The sequence below is a fragment of the Pipistrellus hanaki genome (assembly GCF_964339955.1).
Source record: "Pipistrellus hanaki genome assembly, chromosome: 8".
NCBI lineage: Eukaryota > Metazoa > Chordata > Mammalia > Chiroptera > Vespertilionidae > Pipistrellus > Pipistrellus hanaki.
Window position 1 is genome coordinate 58,335,440 of NC_140510.1, and position 15,539 is coordinate 58,350,978.

Sequence of the window (15,539 nt, forward strand, 5' to 3'; positions counted from 1 at the left end):
ATGTCCAGGCACAGACAATAGAGACAACTCAGAAGAGAGGCAGGAACATTGATCTGGGCTCAGAAAACCCAGTTGCTCTCCTGGCCCTGCTTCTACCTGGCTATGTGGTCTTGAGGAAGTCACCAAACTTCAGATGGACTTTGATCCAAGGTCACTTTTCATCTCTAAAGTGTGTCTTGCTGTTATGTGTGACCTTACTTCTAAGAATGAACACGTTTCAGCTAGTCTATTTGGCCACATGTTGTCCCAATTAATTTCAGCTGTGCAGAAAGAGGGTCTGTCCTGAGAGAGGCAGACCCTACCTATCAGCACCACTGGGTTTAGCAGACCACCTCCCCGGTCTCTCCACAGGGGCAGGCTCTGGGCCTTCTAAGGCGAGCACCCTGAACAAAGCCCCAGCCCTCTCTCTCCTCTCTTAAGCCTCACATGCACTTCTAGCAGGGGCCTTCTTGACCTCCACCATCACCCTATCCTAGGTGTCCAATGAAGAGGAGGGTGTCTCCTGGGAGGAATTGCAAGGAATCTTAGTGTCCATCCAGGGCATCTGTTTAGGAGGCACAGTCTTTTGTGGCATAAATCAACATGACAAACTGGTCCCTGGAGGAGGAGAGGATAGGAGCAGAAACTCTATGTGAATATATGCATACATGTGCACATGTGTGCACATGTGTATGTGCACATGTGTGTGTGGCTTTGGCATGGTTACGATTCTTAGGGGAGGAGACAGAATCTAATATAATTATAGTGGACCTGGTCTAAAGGTGGCTCTTCAAATTTCTCAATTGAAAATGACTTTTTCTTGATCAATAAACAAACTTCAGTTTCCGCTGTCATGGGACAGCTGTCCAATGGCTAACTTTGTGTATGTGCATGTCCCATGTCATCATGCACCTGGCACATGCATCTGTCAGAGGAACAAAGGCAGGTGGTGGAGTTGCCAAGAGCAGACAGAGGTGGCCCCAGCTGAGGACTCTGAACACACAAAGGCTGAAGAAGTTCTTTGTGTAGCTTTAGGACTTTGGAATCCTGTAAAAAGTCATTACCAGCCTTCCTATTGAGTTATGTCAATTAGAAACATATGTTTGTTACAGAATGGCCAAGAAGGACCCAGATTTACCTTCCGAGAGCCCACTGATGTTGTAGTTCATTGCATAGATGTATGACAGAGTCATGTCAGGAGTGAACCACATCTTACAGGGGGGCGGGGGGTGCAGTAAGGCAGTAAAAGACCAGCAGAAAACAAGAGGTATGCACGCCCACTGTTACCAAGGGAAGGTTCCCCAAAGATCTTTATTCCAGACCCAGAACACATCCTCTTCTAATGCTTTTGACCAAATTAGAAGGATGTCTCCAGCAGTACATTCTTCCTGCTCCATCCACATATGCTGCTGGCCTCTTACTCCTAGCCCAGTTATCAACCACTTTCACCTGAGGTCCCCAGAGTTTCTAATAGGTCTTGAGTCCCACAGGCAGCCATCGTATCAGTAAGACCATCAGGGTGGTCAGGGTGGTCTTACAGAACTGGGAGGAGCATACCACATCTTGAGCAAAGTCTTGGCCAGGTTGGGGTTTACACCAGGGTTTCTCCAGGTTCTCAAATCTTGCATACACCAGATCACCTGGAAGGCTTGTTAAGACAAATTGCTGGGCCCTGAGTTTCAGGTTCTAAGGGTCTGTAGGACTCAGGCTGACCCAAGGACTTGCATTTCTCACAACTTCCCCAGTGATGCTGTGCTCCAGGGGCCACTCTAAGTACAGGTAGAAACCCAGGGAGTGGGCTCCAAGGGAAACCACAGGGGAAAAGGTAGGAGAATATGTCCCGTGGACCCACATCCAGCCAGGTCCTCAGTCCATGGTGATGACTCCTTGAGGAGAACAATCAAATGTATTATCTCTTCGGAACCTTTGTTAAGATGTCACTTCCTCAGAGATTCAGTCTCTGATGATCCAGGTACAGTAGCCACTGCTCTTGATCATATTGTTCCCTTCTATATTATTTTTATCACTAATGAGTAGAGTTGCATTTCCTATTTAGTTGCTTATGTGTTTATTTTCCACTTTATTCCATGAGATGAGGATTTCTTGAGGGTGTCTTGTCACTGTTGAATTCTCATCTCCTAGAGCAACATCTGGTCTGGTGGCCTTCAGCCATCCCAGGGAACAAACTGAACTCTTGGTGCCTGCAGTGGGTGGTGTGGACTCCAATCTATTCCGAGGGTCCTTAGTAGACTAGCTCTGCAAAGTCTTTGTAATACTTGAGGCAATAGGTGAGATTTCAGCATGAAGCTCTCGATACCATGTACCACACACACCCACAGTTTCCAAACCAGTCCTCCATGTCCCAGGCAATGTCATGAAGGAAAATGTTTAGTTAGCATTGGGCTCAAAACTGGCAAGTCCCTCTGAAAATGTGCCACAGCCTAGACCTGGAGCTCTAATTTAATTGATCTGGGGGTTACCTTTTAGAGCCTTTAAAGGCTGAACTTCTGACATTTGCAGTCCAGCAATCCAGCAGTCCAGGCCTGAAGCACATTTTCTTGGCGTTTGCTTGCTTATTTATAGGTTCAACAAGCAGTTTTTAGGAGAAGGTGGGTGAAGTGGAGGGGCCTGTTGTAGCTGTCCACCAATCTCTGGGAATGTGAATATCTCTATGGACACAAATTATAGTAAAAATTCAGTTTCGCTCAGTGCACGAAATATATCCTGAATTAGATCCTAGGACAGAAAAGGGGTATTAGTGGAAAAACTGGTGAAATCCAAATAAATTCTGTAGTTCAGGGAATAGTAATGGAGCAATGTTTATCTCTTAGCTTTGACTAATATACCAGTTATGTAAGATACTAACATTGGGAGAAACTCGGTATGGGATGTATTTGGCAGCTACATGCATGCATTTCTCTTGGATGTATACTTCTGAGTGGAATTGCTGGGTCACAGGGTATTTGCATGATTAGGGGGGCAAGAATAGGAGGTAGCACATGGCAGGCTCACAGGGAGGTAGCCGGAAATTCAGTTGGGAAGGCTTGTTTCAGGGTGAACATGAGGAAGATGATCTCCTCATAGTTATCATATTCGTACAGACACCCAAACAGGGGTGAGCCATCAGGGCCGGCACCCAGGCTCTGAAGGTCTGAGTAGGTGCAGCTGCCCTCAGCCAGCAGGACCGGGTGGGACCAGGCGTTAGAGGCCGGGGGCCGTGTATTGAGGTAGACACCTAGGTTGATTCTCTGCCGGGAGTCAGTCGGGTGAGTGTAGAGCAGCCACTTGTCTGAGGGTTCTGCTCCCTCGCTGGGGCTGGGGAAGGCGATCACACTCCCATGGCAGCCATAGGGAGGCTCCACAAGCTTCTGTACCAGTTGGGCCTCCCTGAAATTAAGCCCGTCATCAACACTCTCGGCCTGAATCCTGTACCCACGGGGGCTCCTAGCATTGATATATAGCATCCTCTGTGTTGCACTCCCGATCTCAGCCACTTGACACTCCACCGATTCTGGGGCCACAAAGTTGCCTCTTTCCCATGTGAGCCCGTGGTCGTTGCTGATGAAGCAGAAAGCGGCGGGGCTGGGTGGCGCATCGTCACGAATTTTCCGGTAGGCATAGGCTGGCACCACCAGGCTCTGTTCCTCATTGTGCAGCTGCAGACAGTGCCCTGGGCCCACTGCAAAGGTGGCCCATTCCTCGTGGGCCGAGCCAATGGCAGAGTCGGTGAGGTCCTTGGTGGGGCCCCAGGACCTGCCATGGTCAGTGCTGATGACATGGCACAGGCGCGTCACATTGACCCTGGTGCGGAGTTGGTGTTGCTCAGAGACATTACCTGGGATGGCAATGAAGAAGAGGAAGAGGGTCCCCGTGCTCTCATCATACAAGGGACATGGGTTCATGGACCGGTGGCCCTCCAGCTGGGCATTGTTAATCACTTCCTGAGCCTGCCACTGAATGTGAGGAGAGGAAGAAAGACAAGCACTGCCTTGAAATGACCAGTGACAGTGACAGAGTTGCACTCTGGGTGGGGGGAGGTGTCTTATGGGGTTAGGTCAAAGGTCATGGAGGAAGTGTTCACCTACCACTCGTTCAACTCACATCACCTCCCAGAGCTGTGGGAGCCAGGCTCCACCTCACCCCCTGCACAGCAGCCCACTCCTCCTGAATGTCTGCTGCCTCATTCCCACCAACATGTATCAGGGCTCCTACGGTGGGCTAGACCTCAGATCAGAGATCCTTTGGGCACGAGCCATTCCCAGCTTCATCCTGGTTCCCAGGCCAGCTTCCCATTCTTTAAAAGTAAAGCCTAGTAGTAACCACAATAGTCTGACCTGTGTGGGACAGAATATGACAATCACTTCCCATCTTTTATACACCATACTCTACCGTGTTTCCCCGAAAATAAGACATCCTCCGAAAATAAGACCTAGCGCATGGAAAGATAAGACATCCCCTGAAAATAAGACCTAGCGCAACTTTGGGAGAAAAAAATAATATAAGACACTGTCTTATTTTCGGGGAAACAGGGTATTAATATAGCCTAGGAGGGGCAACTACATGACACTAGGACTCCCAGAATCCCAAAGTCTATGTCATATAGGCGGCAGCTCTGCCATCTACCCCCACTCATTAATACCTGTCCCCCAGTGAGCCTTCTAAAGGCAGATACTGGGCCCAGAGCCTAACCCCTAATTTTTGGGGAACAGGTATCATTAGCTCCAGCTTACATCTGGAGAATGGAAGGCTTAGATAAGGAAGGTGAGTAGCCCAAGGCCATAAAACCAGGACTTGAATCCAGGTCCATCTGCTTCAAACCCCATGCTCTAAACAGCTGCTATGTAATAATGACCACAGAGTAATGATAATACTAATAGTAATATGTGATATGCCAGTCTTGGATGTCTTTGTCAAAATCAATTACTTGATCTACATGCTGGGTTTATAGAACACAGCAATCACTCCAACCATTCCCAGGTCCCACTCCCCAGGTTAATTTTACTCAAAGGATACAACCCCAGTTACGGAATTCTAAACTAGTCCTCCCTGGATCCTCAATCACACAGGAAAACCTTTCCGAGCGTCAGTTTCCCTGGACTTGACCCATCCTGCACTGAAGCCGATGCTGCCAGGCCAACTGGACTTGGTCCCAGTGAACCCACATTTTCTGGGTGACCACTTTGGGGAACTTTCTCTGCCCCACCCATGGTAGGGCCCTGAATCCCTCCTGGGATACAATGTCTCCTTTCCGTCTGTCCCCAGAACCCCGCCATCTAAGAGAGTCATGGTCCCTATATTCCCAGCAGAGCTGGTGTAGCCTCATCTTGCCTTACCTGGACCTGGTAGGTGGACTCATTGTAGCTGCCCCTGTGCATGACAATCACATCCGAGTCCTCATCCTTTTTGCTCTTGCGCCTTTCTGCGAAGGCCAGCAGAGTCTTCTGCTGCGGCAGGTAGAGCAGAGCAGGGATTCTGCAGGCCAGTGCTCCCGACTTGAACAGTGTCTCCTTCTGCAGGCCTGGGAGGGATGCCATGGGGTCTAGGGGAGGCGCAGAAAGAAATGAGTTCCCTGAAGTCACATCCTGAGACGGGGCTGAGCTATCCTCCCAGGCAGGGGGTGCCCACTCCAAGGGCGGGGTGGCTAAGGTTGGTGGCTTGTCCTCCTTCCCCATGGGGTTCATCCCCCTAATTACCTTCCAAGAGCCTGTCTCTGATGCTACACATGCCTGTCATGGAGTTTGGCGGTGCTCTGTCCATGACACTTCAGGGAAGGGGTATTTGGCAAAGCACATTTTGTGTTGAATTTTTATTATGAGTTAACAAACCTTGCTAGGACAAATCTGTGATAACATTCAGCTGCATTTGCCCATCAAATGCCAAGCCTTGGGTTGGATAAAAGTGTTTGCCAAGTGGCATTCTGCAGCTGTCCAACTGCCAGAAAAGGACACATAAGAACTTTTTATAACTCTGCAGGCCTGGAAGTCACCTTAGAAAAAAGGAAAAAGGTGGGGGAGGCCTTGATTTTGCAGGCTTGCTCTCCAGGCTGCCTGAGGCCGAGTTCCCAGCTGCAGCTAGTGTGGGGACCCCACCCCTGGGGGAGGGAGAAACATCTGGAATGGAAGAGACAGGCTCCTAACAGCACACTCAGGCTGGAGGTTACTCCAGAGGTAAAAAAAAAAAAAAAAAAAAAAAAGTTAAAAATAAGCTTCCAAAGTGTTGAGTTCAGTTCAGGGCAATGTCCCTGTTCTGTTAATTAGACTTTGGGACATTGAAACACAGGCTAGGGGAGATGACCGGATAGAAAGCATTGCTCTATTCACTTACTCACAGCCTAAAAAAAATGCTTGATCAGATGGAAATATATCAACAGGTTAAAGATGTCCAAGAGAGAAGTGATTCTGAAGGGACTGAAGACCCAGCTTGGATTAGCAGACGACTCAATTCCTTCAGCTTTTGGAAGTTTGGCAATCTGTTGGGCTATTGGAGATATAATGACAATGAATAATTTTTACACATGGCTGCTTTTCAGAAAAGAAAAAAAAAAGCATTTGATCAAAAAGGGTAGTCACCGAGATAACTTGGTGACTATGTGTGACAATGGTCTCCATGCTGGACCACCTGGGGTCTCCTTCAGGGGGATGTACCCCCAGCTACAGGGAGTGCTGGCTGCAGAGCAGATGGCTCTCCACTGAGCAGGAGGGATGAGATTGCCTGCATCTGATGGCTGGCTGGCCCAGAACCTGAGGACCTGGCCCCATGACCTCTCTGGATCTCTGAGGGCCAGCCAGCACAGGTCCAGGGCTCCCGTGGATCAACTGCAGCTGCCCTAGGAGACACACCACCTCTCCACTGTATACCTGTTCCTCTTGCCTGCATTTTTTCCCTACTGTGTACATTATTATTTATTTAAAACTTATTTAATATGTTTGAGAAATCTATGCAATCTATCAGTATTTCATTAAACCCATAATGACATTTTTGTTAAGACAATATAGCAAAATAAGACTAATAAGGGCAAATACTACACAAGGTAAAAATGTGTGTCTGCCTAAACCAGGGGAGGGGGAGAGAACGAAGGCGTTGTGATAAAATCTCCACGTGGAAATTGTAGTCCAAGAATACATGCTTGATAGCCAGAAACTTTGTTATGAAATATAGATGGGAAAGAATCAAATAGGATTCAAAATTGAAATGAAAACGGGGAGAAGATTCAGCATTAATAGTGTTTTCTAGAAAATTGATCAGGATTTATTTAGCTCTTGGGTATTCACCTAGGAGTGGAATTGCTGGGCCATGTGGTAATCCTATGTTTAACCCGTTTGAGGAGCTGCAGGCTGTTCCCATAGCAGCTGCAGTGGTTTACGGTTCACCAGCAATATATGAGCGCTCCAGTCCCGTGGTCGGCAAACTGCGGCTCGCGAGCCACATGCGGCTCTTTGGCCCCTTGAATGTGGCTCTTCCACAAAATACCATGGCCTGGGCGAGTCTATTTTGAAGAAGTGGCGTTAGAAGACGTTTAAGTTTAAAAATTTTGGCTCTCAAAAGAAATTTCAATCATTGAACTGTTGATATCTGGCTCTGTTGACTGATGAGTTTGCCCACCACTGCTCCAGTCTCTCCACATCCTCCTCAACACTGCAGATTGTGTCCTTTTGATGATAGCCATCAGCGTGGGTGTGCAGTGCTGTCTCACTGTGGTGGTGATTTGCATTTCCCTGGTGATTAGTGATGCTGAGCATCTTTGTATGAGCTTATTGACCACTGGGCTTGGGTTTGACCTGGAGGCAAAGGGAAGAGTTCCGATGTGTTTGGGCAGGAGAGGGGTCTGATCTAATTTATTTTTAAGGTAGTCCTTCTTTTGGCTTCTGGGGACAAGGGCAGAAGGTGAGTCTGTTGCAATTTTCCAGGTGAGATAAAATAAAAGCATGGAGTAGAGTTGTGATAATGGAGAGGGGAGCCTGGCTCTTAGAGATAGAAAACAGCAATTCATACGATTTGGAGGACAAATTAGGGAGGATTTAAGAATGCTGGCTCTAGCCGGTTTAGCTCAGTGGATAGAGCATCGGCCTGCAGACTGAAGGGTCCCAGGTTCGATTCTGGTCAGGGGCACATGCCTGGGTTGCAGGCTCGATCCCTGGTAGGGGACGTGCAGGAAGCAGCCAATCAATGATTCTCTCTCATCATTGATGTTTCTTTCTCTCCCTCTTCCTTCCTCTCTGAAATCAATAAGAATATATTAAAAGAAAAAAAGAATGCCGAGTTTAAAGTATTCTGAATTGATTTCCAGAGCAACTCTGATTGTTTTCCAGATTCCTCCTTTAGACTCAAATCCTTTAGAGTGGGAACAAATGAATTCACTCATATAGCAAAGACTCATGTGCTTTTTTTTTTTTTTTTTTTAATATATTTTATTGATTTTTTTTTTACAGAGAGGAGGAGAGAGGGATAGAGAGCTAGAAAAGTCAATGAGAGAGAAACATCAACCAGCTGCCTCTTGCACACCCCCTACCGGGGATGTGCCCGCAACCAATGTACATGCCCTTGACCGGAATCGAACCTGGGACTTTCAGTCCGCAGACTGACGCTCTACCACTGAGCCAAACCGGTTTCGGCTCATGTGCTTTTACTTTGTGCCCTACATTGTTTAGCAACTTGGGATGCTTTATGAGTAAGACACACTAACCCCAGTCCCCCACAGGCTGTTAATATAAAAACTATTTGCCTCTTAAATATTTAGAGCCACAGCTGATGCAGGAGGGGTGGGGTAGAGGAAAGGGGGATCTTGGGGTCCATTCTGGAGAGCTCTTCTCTATTCACAGTAACTCAGCACCGGCCCAAACACACACACACACCAGCAATACCAATCCCCAAATGTCTTCAGAATAATAATAGCAAACACAAAAGTGGCCCTTACCAATGCTGGGCACTCTTTAAGTGCTCTATAATATTAGAAAAGTTTTTTTTCGAAAGTTATATTTACAAATTACATTATTTTACAATATGATTCACAAATATGTACTCATTTCATCCCCACAACAACCCCACGAAGTTGATGCTATCATTGCCCATTGTACAGATGAGGAAACTGAGCTCACCCAGCCCTTCAATGTCAGAGCTGGGACTACAGACTCTTCTGACCCACACAGCTTGCCTCTCAGGGCAGTTCTGGAAGGTGCCATCCCGCTGCCCCTTGTCACACGATGCCTTAGCACCGCATGCAGGTAGCTAGCTGGCCCACTTGGCCCCAGCCCTAGCTCCAAATGTGGCAGCAGCTTCAGGCTAAGGCAGTGGAAGGAAAACTGAATTAGGAATCAGATCCTGGGCCTAGGTTCATGTCCAGCAAGTTGTGCATCTTTGGGCAAGAACCTTCCTCTTGGAGGTCCAGCTCCCCACCTGGCAAGAAAGGGGCTGAAGAAGGTGGTTGCGTAGGCCTCTTCATCTCCAGAGCAGGCACGGAGTTAGGCCCTGACTCCTTGGGGGAGGCTGAGCAGGGGCCCCAACACAACCCAGTCCCAAACGGCAGCACAAAGACAACCAGAGAGACGATAAAGTCAGTTTGCACCAAGAAAAACTGCCATGTGGTAGGTCAAAGTGATTGAGTAGTTACGATTCCAGGCGGTCCCCCCGAAGGCTACCAGCAGCTGGCATGGCTTGTAGTCTTGTGGGCGCCACACCTGGAGCAAAGCATCTTACTTCTCTGCCTCCAAGGTCGGCTCCCGTGCTCCCATCTCCGATGTGGGGACACCGAGGAGTGAGTCAGGGAGGCGGTGGACGACTTCCTTACGTCGGTGAAGGTGGGCGGATTTGAGCCTGGATCTGCCTTATTTCAGAACGCACGCCCCGAACCACTGGATTCTCCTCCCACCACAGACCCACAGCTGGGACCCTGAGGTCTGAATGCTTCTTAACCGCAGGCAAGCGGTGGAGGGCCCCTGCCCACCTCCTCTCTCTCTCCTGTTGGGAGCACGCTGGCTGCTGGGGCTCACCCACTTCAGGAGGCATCGTTGCCAACTCAAATCTGTACTGGACACCTTCCATGTGCCTGGAAACAGGTGCACACACCTGGTGCCTGGTCCCTGCCCTTCAGAAGCCCGCCATAAGTGACAGCCAGTGCTTCTGGGAGCAAGAAAGGCGCACTTTGCAGCTTTCCCCAGAGGAATAGCCCTTGTTCATGGGGCCAGTTTTGGATGGAATGTTGGCCTGTTGACTACCACGTTGAAATACCAGCATCTCTCCAAAGAGCAGACAGGGGCCCGCATGTGGTCTGCCATCAGTTCCAGCAAAGCACATGTGTGTGGCAGCAAGCCCAAAGCGCTCTCCCCCACCCTGAAAACCCCATTTCCATGGGCTCAACGCAGCTGAGAAGAGCTCTCCCGACTCCCACGCCAGGACAGGAGCCCTAGCAACCTTTTGGAAGCTCAGACCAGCAATAACTCGGGGGCAGAATGAGGAGTTTTCCTGAACTGGCTGATCTGAGCCTTCTCCCGCATTTCCCATCCAACATCTCCCCTGGATACCCCCCAAACAGAGTGAGCACTATATCGGGGGTTGAGGTGCCATGAGCTAGTACACTTAAAAAAAAAATGGCCTCTGTCTGAGGCATTCCCAAGTATGGCACCATCACCCCCTAATTACCTGGTAGAGGAGATCAACAAAGGAACAGGTGGGTCAATTCCAAGAGAAGCCTTACCTCAGGGAGCGCTCCAGGTGGGACCCCGGGGCCTGGATTGAACGTCAGAGTGCTGAGAAGAGGCAGCGGGAACCAGCTTTGAGAAGGTCAGCACAGCTCCTGTTTTCCTCTGGCTTAACCACGAGTCTCACAGCCTGTGCTTATAAACACCTGAGGGAGGCCCCAGACAGTGTCGGTGTACAGGCCCAGCCCTGGAGGGCACTGCCTCTCATCATCCGGGGAAGGACTTATCTACAAGTCACGCTGAATCAGGGTGAGCCGCAGGCCACCTGAGTCAGGCTGGCCTCTTAAACGGATGCAGCGGGCAAAGTGTGTGCATATCGGAGAACAGACCTTAAGGGCCTGGGAGGGTCTGGACGTGCAGGAGGACCTGGAGCCACTCAGGGTGCAACTCCATCTTTGGGTTCTGTCTGGGGCAGCCAGGTGAGCAGGGCAGCCTTCTTGATCTCTTGAGACCTCAGTTTCCTCTGCTGAAAAATGGGAACAAATACATCACCGTAGACCAAGCTGCCTGGAGCAGACTATATGACTCACCTATCTATAACCCAGTACCAATGGCGTTTCAGATAATCATCAGTGCTCTATCCATACTCATCAATTGAGTGAACGAATAGATGAGGCCGCCTTTCCAGGCCGGGCTGACAGTGTGAGACTTTAGATAACCTGTCTAAATCTCTTCACCCAGCATCAGCTCTCGATAAGGACTGCCATGGCAACAAGCCCTTTTCTTCTGAACCCATTACAACATGTCTAAACCGCACCTTCCATGGGCCCCAAGTTCATTCTCAGGCAGACGAGTCAGGAGCTGGCACACTGTCAGAAAATATAACCCAGCTCATCCAGCCCACTGCCAGTGTGGGTGAGGCCTCAGGAGCTGGAAAAACCTGAAGGCAGTCCATTCACTTCAAAGTGCACTTGTTGGCTTAGTCTAGATCTGAGGGATGAGGGAGGCCTCCCTAACTTATTTCCCTTCCCTGCACTGGCCATAGTTCCCCCATGATTATCTTCAGCTCGAGGTGGTCCCTGTGGCTCAGACCCAAGTTCATCTCTCCTTGGCTGTCCCCCCAGGTCAGAGTGACCCCTGGATGGCCAGTTCTGGGGCCCCTTGTTCCTGCTCTGGTCTAACCCTCTCATCAGTTTTCAGAGAAAGGTTTATGGTCTAGCCTTAGAATTTATGTTTGAAAGTCCCATGCAAAAGCCAGTCCATGCCGAAACTGGCTTGGCTCAGTGGATAGAGCGTTGACCTGTGGACTGAAAGGTCCCAGGTTCGATTCCAGGCAAGGGCATGTAACTTGGTTGCAGGCACATCCCCAGAAGGGGGTGTGCAAGAGGCAGCTGATCAATATTTCTGACTCTCTGTTCATCTCTGAAAAGAAAGAAAGAAAAAAAAGAAAAAAAGAAAAAAGCCAGTCCATGTGAACACCTTAGTAAACCCAGACCCCAGCTCTGACTTACACCCCCTGGAGGCCTAGGAATCACCTTGAAGTCGATGCTGTTACATTCTGGCTATGTTCCAACTAGTTCAATGGGCCATAGAAGGGGTATTTTAAAAGCAAGCTAAGTGTTGGGTGGTGACTCATTAAGGAAATCATAACACATCCATAAAATGGAGTATTAGGCAGCTGATTAATTAAAACCATGTTTTAAAGATAATGTTGGGGTACAAGATAGCATATGAACTAGAAACCTACTTTTGTAAATCTGCATATTATATACTCAGAAATCTATATTAAAAATAAACAAAAATTATACCATGTATGCATTGCTGCATCTCCCGAAACTTAGCACAGTGCCGGTGACAAAATAGATACTCAGCAAATATCCAATGAACATAGAATGAATAAATAAATACTATTAGTAGTCAATTTTAACTCGTGGAATTACAAATGATATTTATTTATTTTCAGTACTCTTCAGACACATATGATTTAATTATTAGTTTAAAAAGACATTTAAAAAATAAGTTTTTATTGATTTCAGAGAGGAAGGAAGAGAGAGAGATATATAAACATCAATGATGAAAGAGAATCATTGATCAGTTACCTCCTGCATGCTCCCTCCTGGGGACTGAGCTCACAACCAGGGCATGTGCCATGACCGGGACTCAAATTGTGACCTCCTGGTTCATAGGTCAATACACAACTACTGAGCCACACCAGCCAGGAAAAAAAAATACATTATTTTTAAAATGATGATAAGTAACAATATGTGAACTAAGAGTGGCTACTCACTTTATCCTGGCCAAATAAATCATCAAAAGGGCTTTCAAAAAGGCCCAAAGAGCTTATAAAACTGAGCTTGACTCAGCATGAAAATTTATTTTTGACTCCAAAGGATTAATATATTGTGTTAAAAAATGTTCACTGAGCTGGCTGGTATGGCTCAGTTGGTTGACCAAAAGGTAACCGGTTTAATTCCCCATCAGGGAACATGTCCAGGTTTCAGGCTCGATAACCAGAAGGAAGCATGTGGGAGGCAGCCAATCGATGTTTCTGTCTCTCCCTTTTCTTTCCTCTCTCTCTAAAATTAATAAAAACATATATATATATATATATATATATATATATATATATATATATATATATACATATTTTCACCGAACACATACATGTAGCCAACACCATACTAACTTGGAAGGAGGAAAGATCCTGGATGAGGTCCCAGAACTTCACGTGTTTATTATTTGTGTGTGTGGGAAAGACAAACATCCAAGGAATAGAAGCCAGTCTCACCCAGGAGTCAGGGGTGGACTGTAATGGTGACAGTGATTAAGAGCAAGGGGAAGTGGTAAGAACAGGGGTAGTTAGGAAGACTTCCTGGATGAAGGCTTATGATCTGAGCTAGACCAGGAAGAAAAGTAAAATTTAGAGAAGCAGAGGTAGAACATTTCAGTAGCATGTAGTGGGTGCAAAGTTTGAGTGTGAGGAAGCAAGGAACCAGGACAGTGCTGGCTGGCCAGGATCATCATTACTTTGATAGTAATCTGTTTTCTCACCTTTATTATTTTCCTTACCTTTGATGTTCTGCAGTCTCACTAGGGGTTGGTCAGGTTTGAATTCATTTTTATTTACCTTGTGGACTCAGAATGCTTTTCCAAATTCAGAGGACATGTCTTTCTTCAATTGTGAAAATTTCTCAGTCATTAACTCTTGAACATTGCCTCTCCTTCCCGCTCTCCTTTAGAACAGCATCTTCAATGTATACTTGGTTTTCTTGATTTGTTCTTCAGATGTCTTTTGACTTATCTTTCATGTTTCCCATCTCTTTGCCTCCTGGTGCTTCATTCTGGGTGTTTCACCTGATATATCTTCCAAATCACAAAATCTAGAGTTGTGTCTACCTAAAAGGTATGTTTTTATTTTTTTCTAATGCAATGTTTTGGGGTTTTTATTTCTACAATTTCTACTTAGTCCTCTTTGAATTTACCTTTAAAAAAAACTAATTTCCTCAGCATTAAAAAGCAATGAGCTATTAAGCTATGGAAAGACATGGAGAAACCTTAAAAGCATATTACAAAGTGAAAGACGCCAACTGCTAAGGCTGCACACTGCATGATTCTAACTCTATGACATCCTGCAAAGTGAGTGAAAAATCAGTGATTCCTATGGGTTGAGATGGGAGGGTGAATAGGAGAAATATAGACAATTTTTAGGGCAGTGAAAATACATATGTACAAACATACAACACTGACTGAACCCTAATGTAAACTATGGATTTGGGTGATAATGATGTATCAATGTAGGTTCATAAATTATAACAAACTAGAGGCCCAATGCATGAAATTTGTGCAAGAGTAGGCCTTCCTTACCCCGGCTGCTGGTACCAGCTTTCCTCTGGCACCCGGGACCCAGGCTTCCCTCTGGTCCCAGCTTCGTCCAAAATGATGGCCTGAAGGATGTCTGGTCTAATTAGCATATTACCCTTTTAATATTATAGGTGTACTGCTCTGGTGGAAATATTAGTAAGGGTGCCGAAGCCGGTTTGGCTCAGTGGTAGAGCGTCGGTCTGCAGACTGAAAGGTCCCAGGTTCAATTCCGGTCAAGGGCATGTACATTGGTTGCGGGCACATCCCCGGTAGGGGTTGTGCAGGAGGCAGCTGGTCAATGTTTCTCTTTCATCGACATTTCTAGCTCTCTATCTCTCTCCCTTCCTCTCTATAAAAAATCAATAAAATATATATTTTTTTAAAAAGTAATATTAGTAAGGGGGGAGGCTATACATATGTGGGGACAGGGAGTATATGGGAAATTGCTGTACCTTCCCCTAAATTTGGCTGTGAACCTAAAACTGCTCTAAAATTTTTTTTTTAATTCTAAAAAAAATGACTTTCTATTTTTGTTTTTACAGATTTTTACTCCTTTATCTTTCTAAACACCTTAAATATACTTATTTTTTAAGTCTCTTTTTATATTTCTCCATTGTTTCTGTTTTCCCATTTTTTGTGGGATGCTTTTCTTCAATTGGATTCCCTCAAATGCTATATAACTTGTTAGAATCTATTAAAAAATAATTCATAATTGTTTATATTCTTCATATTGGTCTTCCTTAAATGTTTTATAATTTCTGTGGGCAAAGCTCATCCTCTATGGGAATTATCTCGCAGGGGTGGTGTGACCTTTTTATCTCTCAAATTTCATGTGACCATGACCCTGTTATGAAGAAACCATAACCTCTCTATGTCTGGTTTCTTCATCATAAGTCTGTAGTGATGGTTAAACAAGTTAATTCATGTAAAGTTCTTAGAATATAGGCTGACCCAAAGGTTGTCAATAGATGTTATGGCAACCATTCTGGCTTCTGCTCAGTTATTTTTCTTGACCAGGCCTGGTCCCTTATCATTATATATTTAAAATACATTTTTAAAAGTAAA

At 46.5% G+C, this 15,539-nt stretch overlaps 1 protein-coding gene across 5 annotated transcripts; it reads right to left on the bottom strand.

The window, feature by feature from the left end:
* Positions 1–1,270: 1,270 nt before the first annotated feature.
* NEU2 (neuraminidase 2) lies at positions 1,271–13,962 on the bottom strand. Of its 5 annotated transcripts, none has more exons than XM_084891844.1 (5): positions 13,741–13,962; positions 10,670–11,139; positions 6,304–6,456; positions 5,313–5,518; positions 1,271–3,932 (listed from the first exon to the last, which is right to left on the bottom strand). In XM_084891844.1, exons 4-5 carry the CDS (start codon positions 5,511–5,513, stop codon positions 2,988–2,990), a joined length of 1,146 nt encoding a protein of 381 aa, XP_084747970.1. In that variant the 5' UTR covers positions 5,514–5,518; positions 6,304–6,456; positions 10,670–11,139; positions 13,741–13,962; the 3' UTR covers positions 1,271–2,987. The 5 variants fall into 5 exon arrangements, with proteins under 5 accessions (XP_084747970.1, XP_084747972.1, XP_084747969.1 ...); XM_084891846.1 differs by lacking the exon at positions 13,741–13,962 and adding an exon at positions 12,422–13,083 and having other exon boundaries at positions 10,670–11,136; XM_084891843.1 differs by lacking the exon at positions 13,741–13,962 and adding an exon at positions 12,422–13,083.
* Between the last annotated feature and the right edge of the window lie 1,577 nt (positions 13,963–15,539).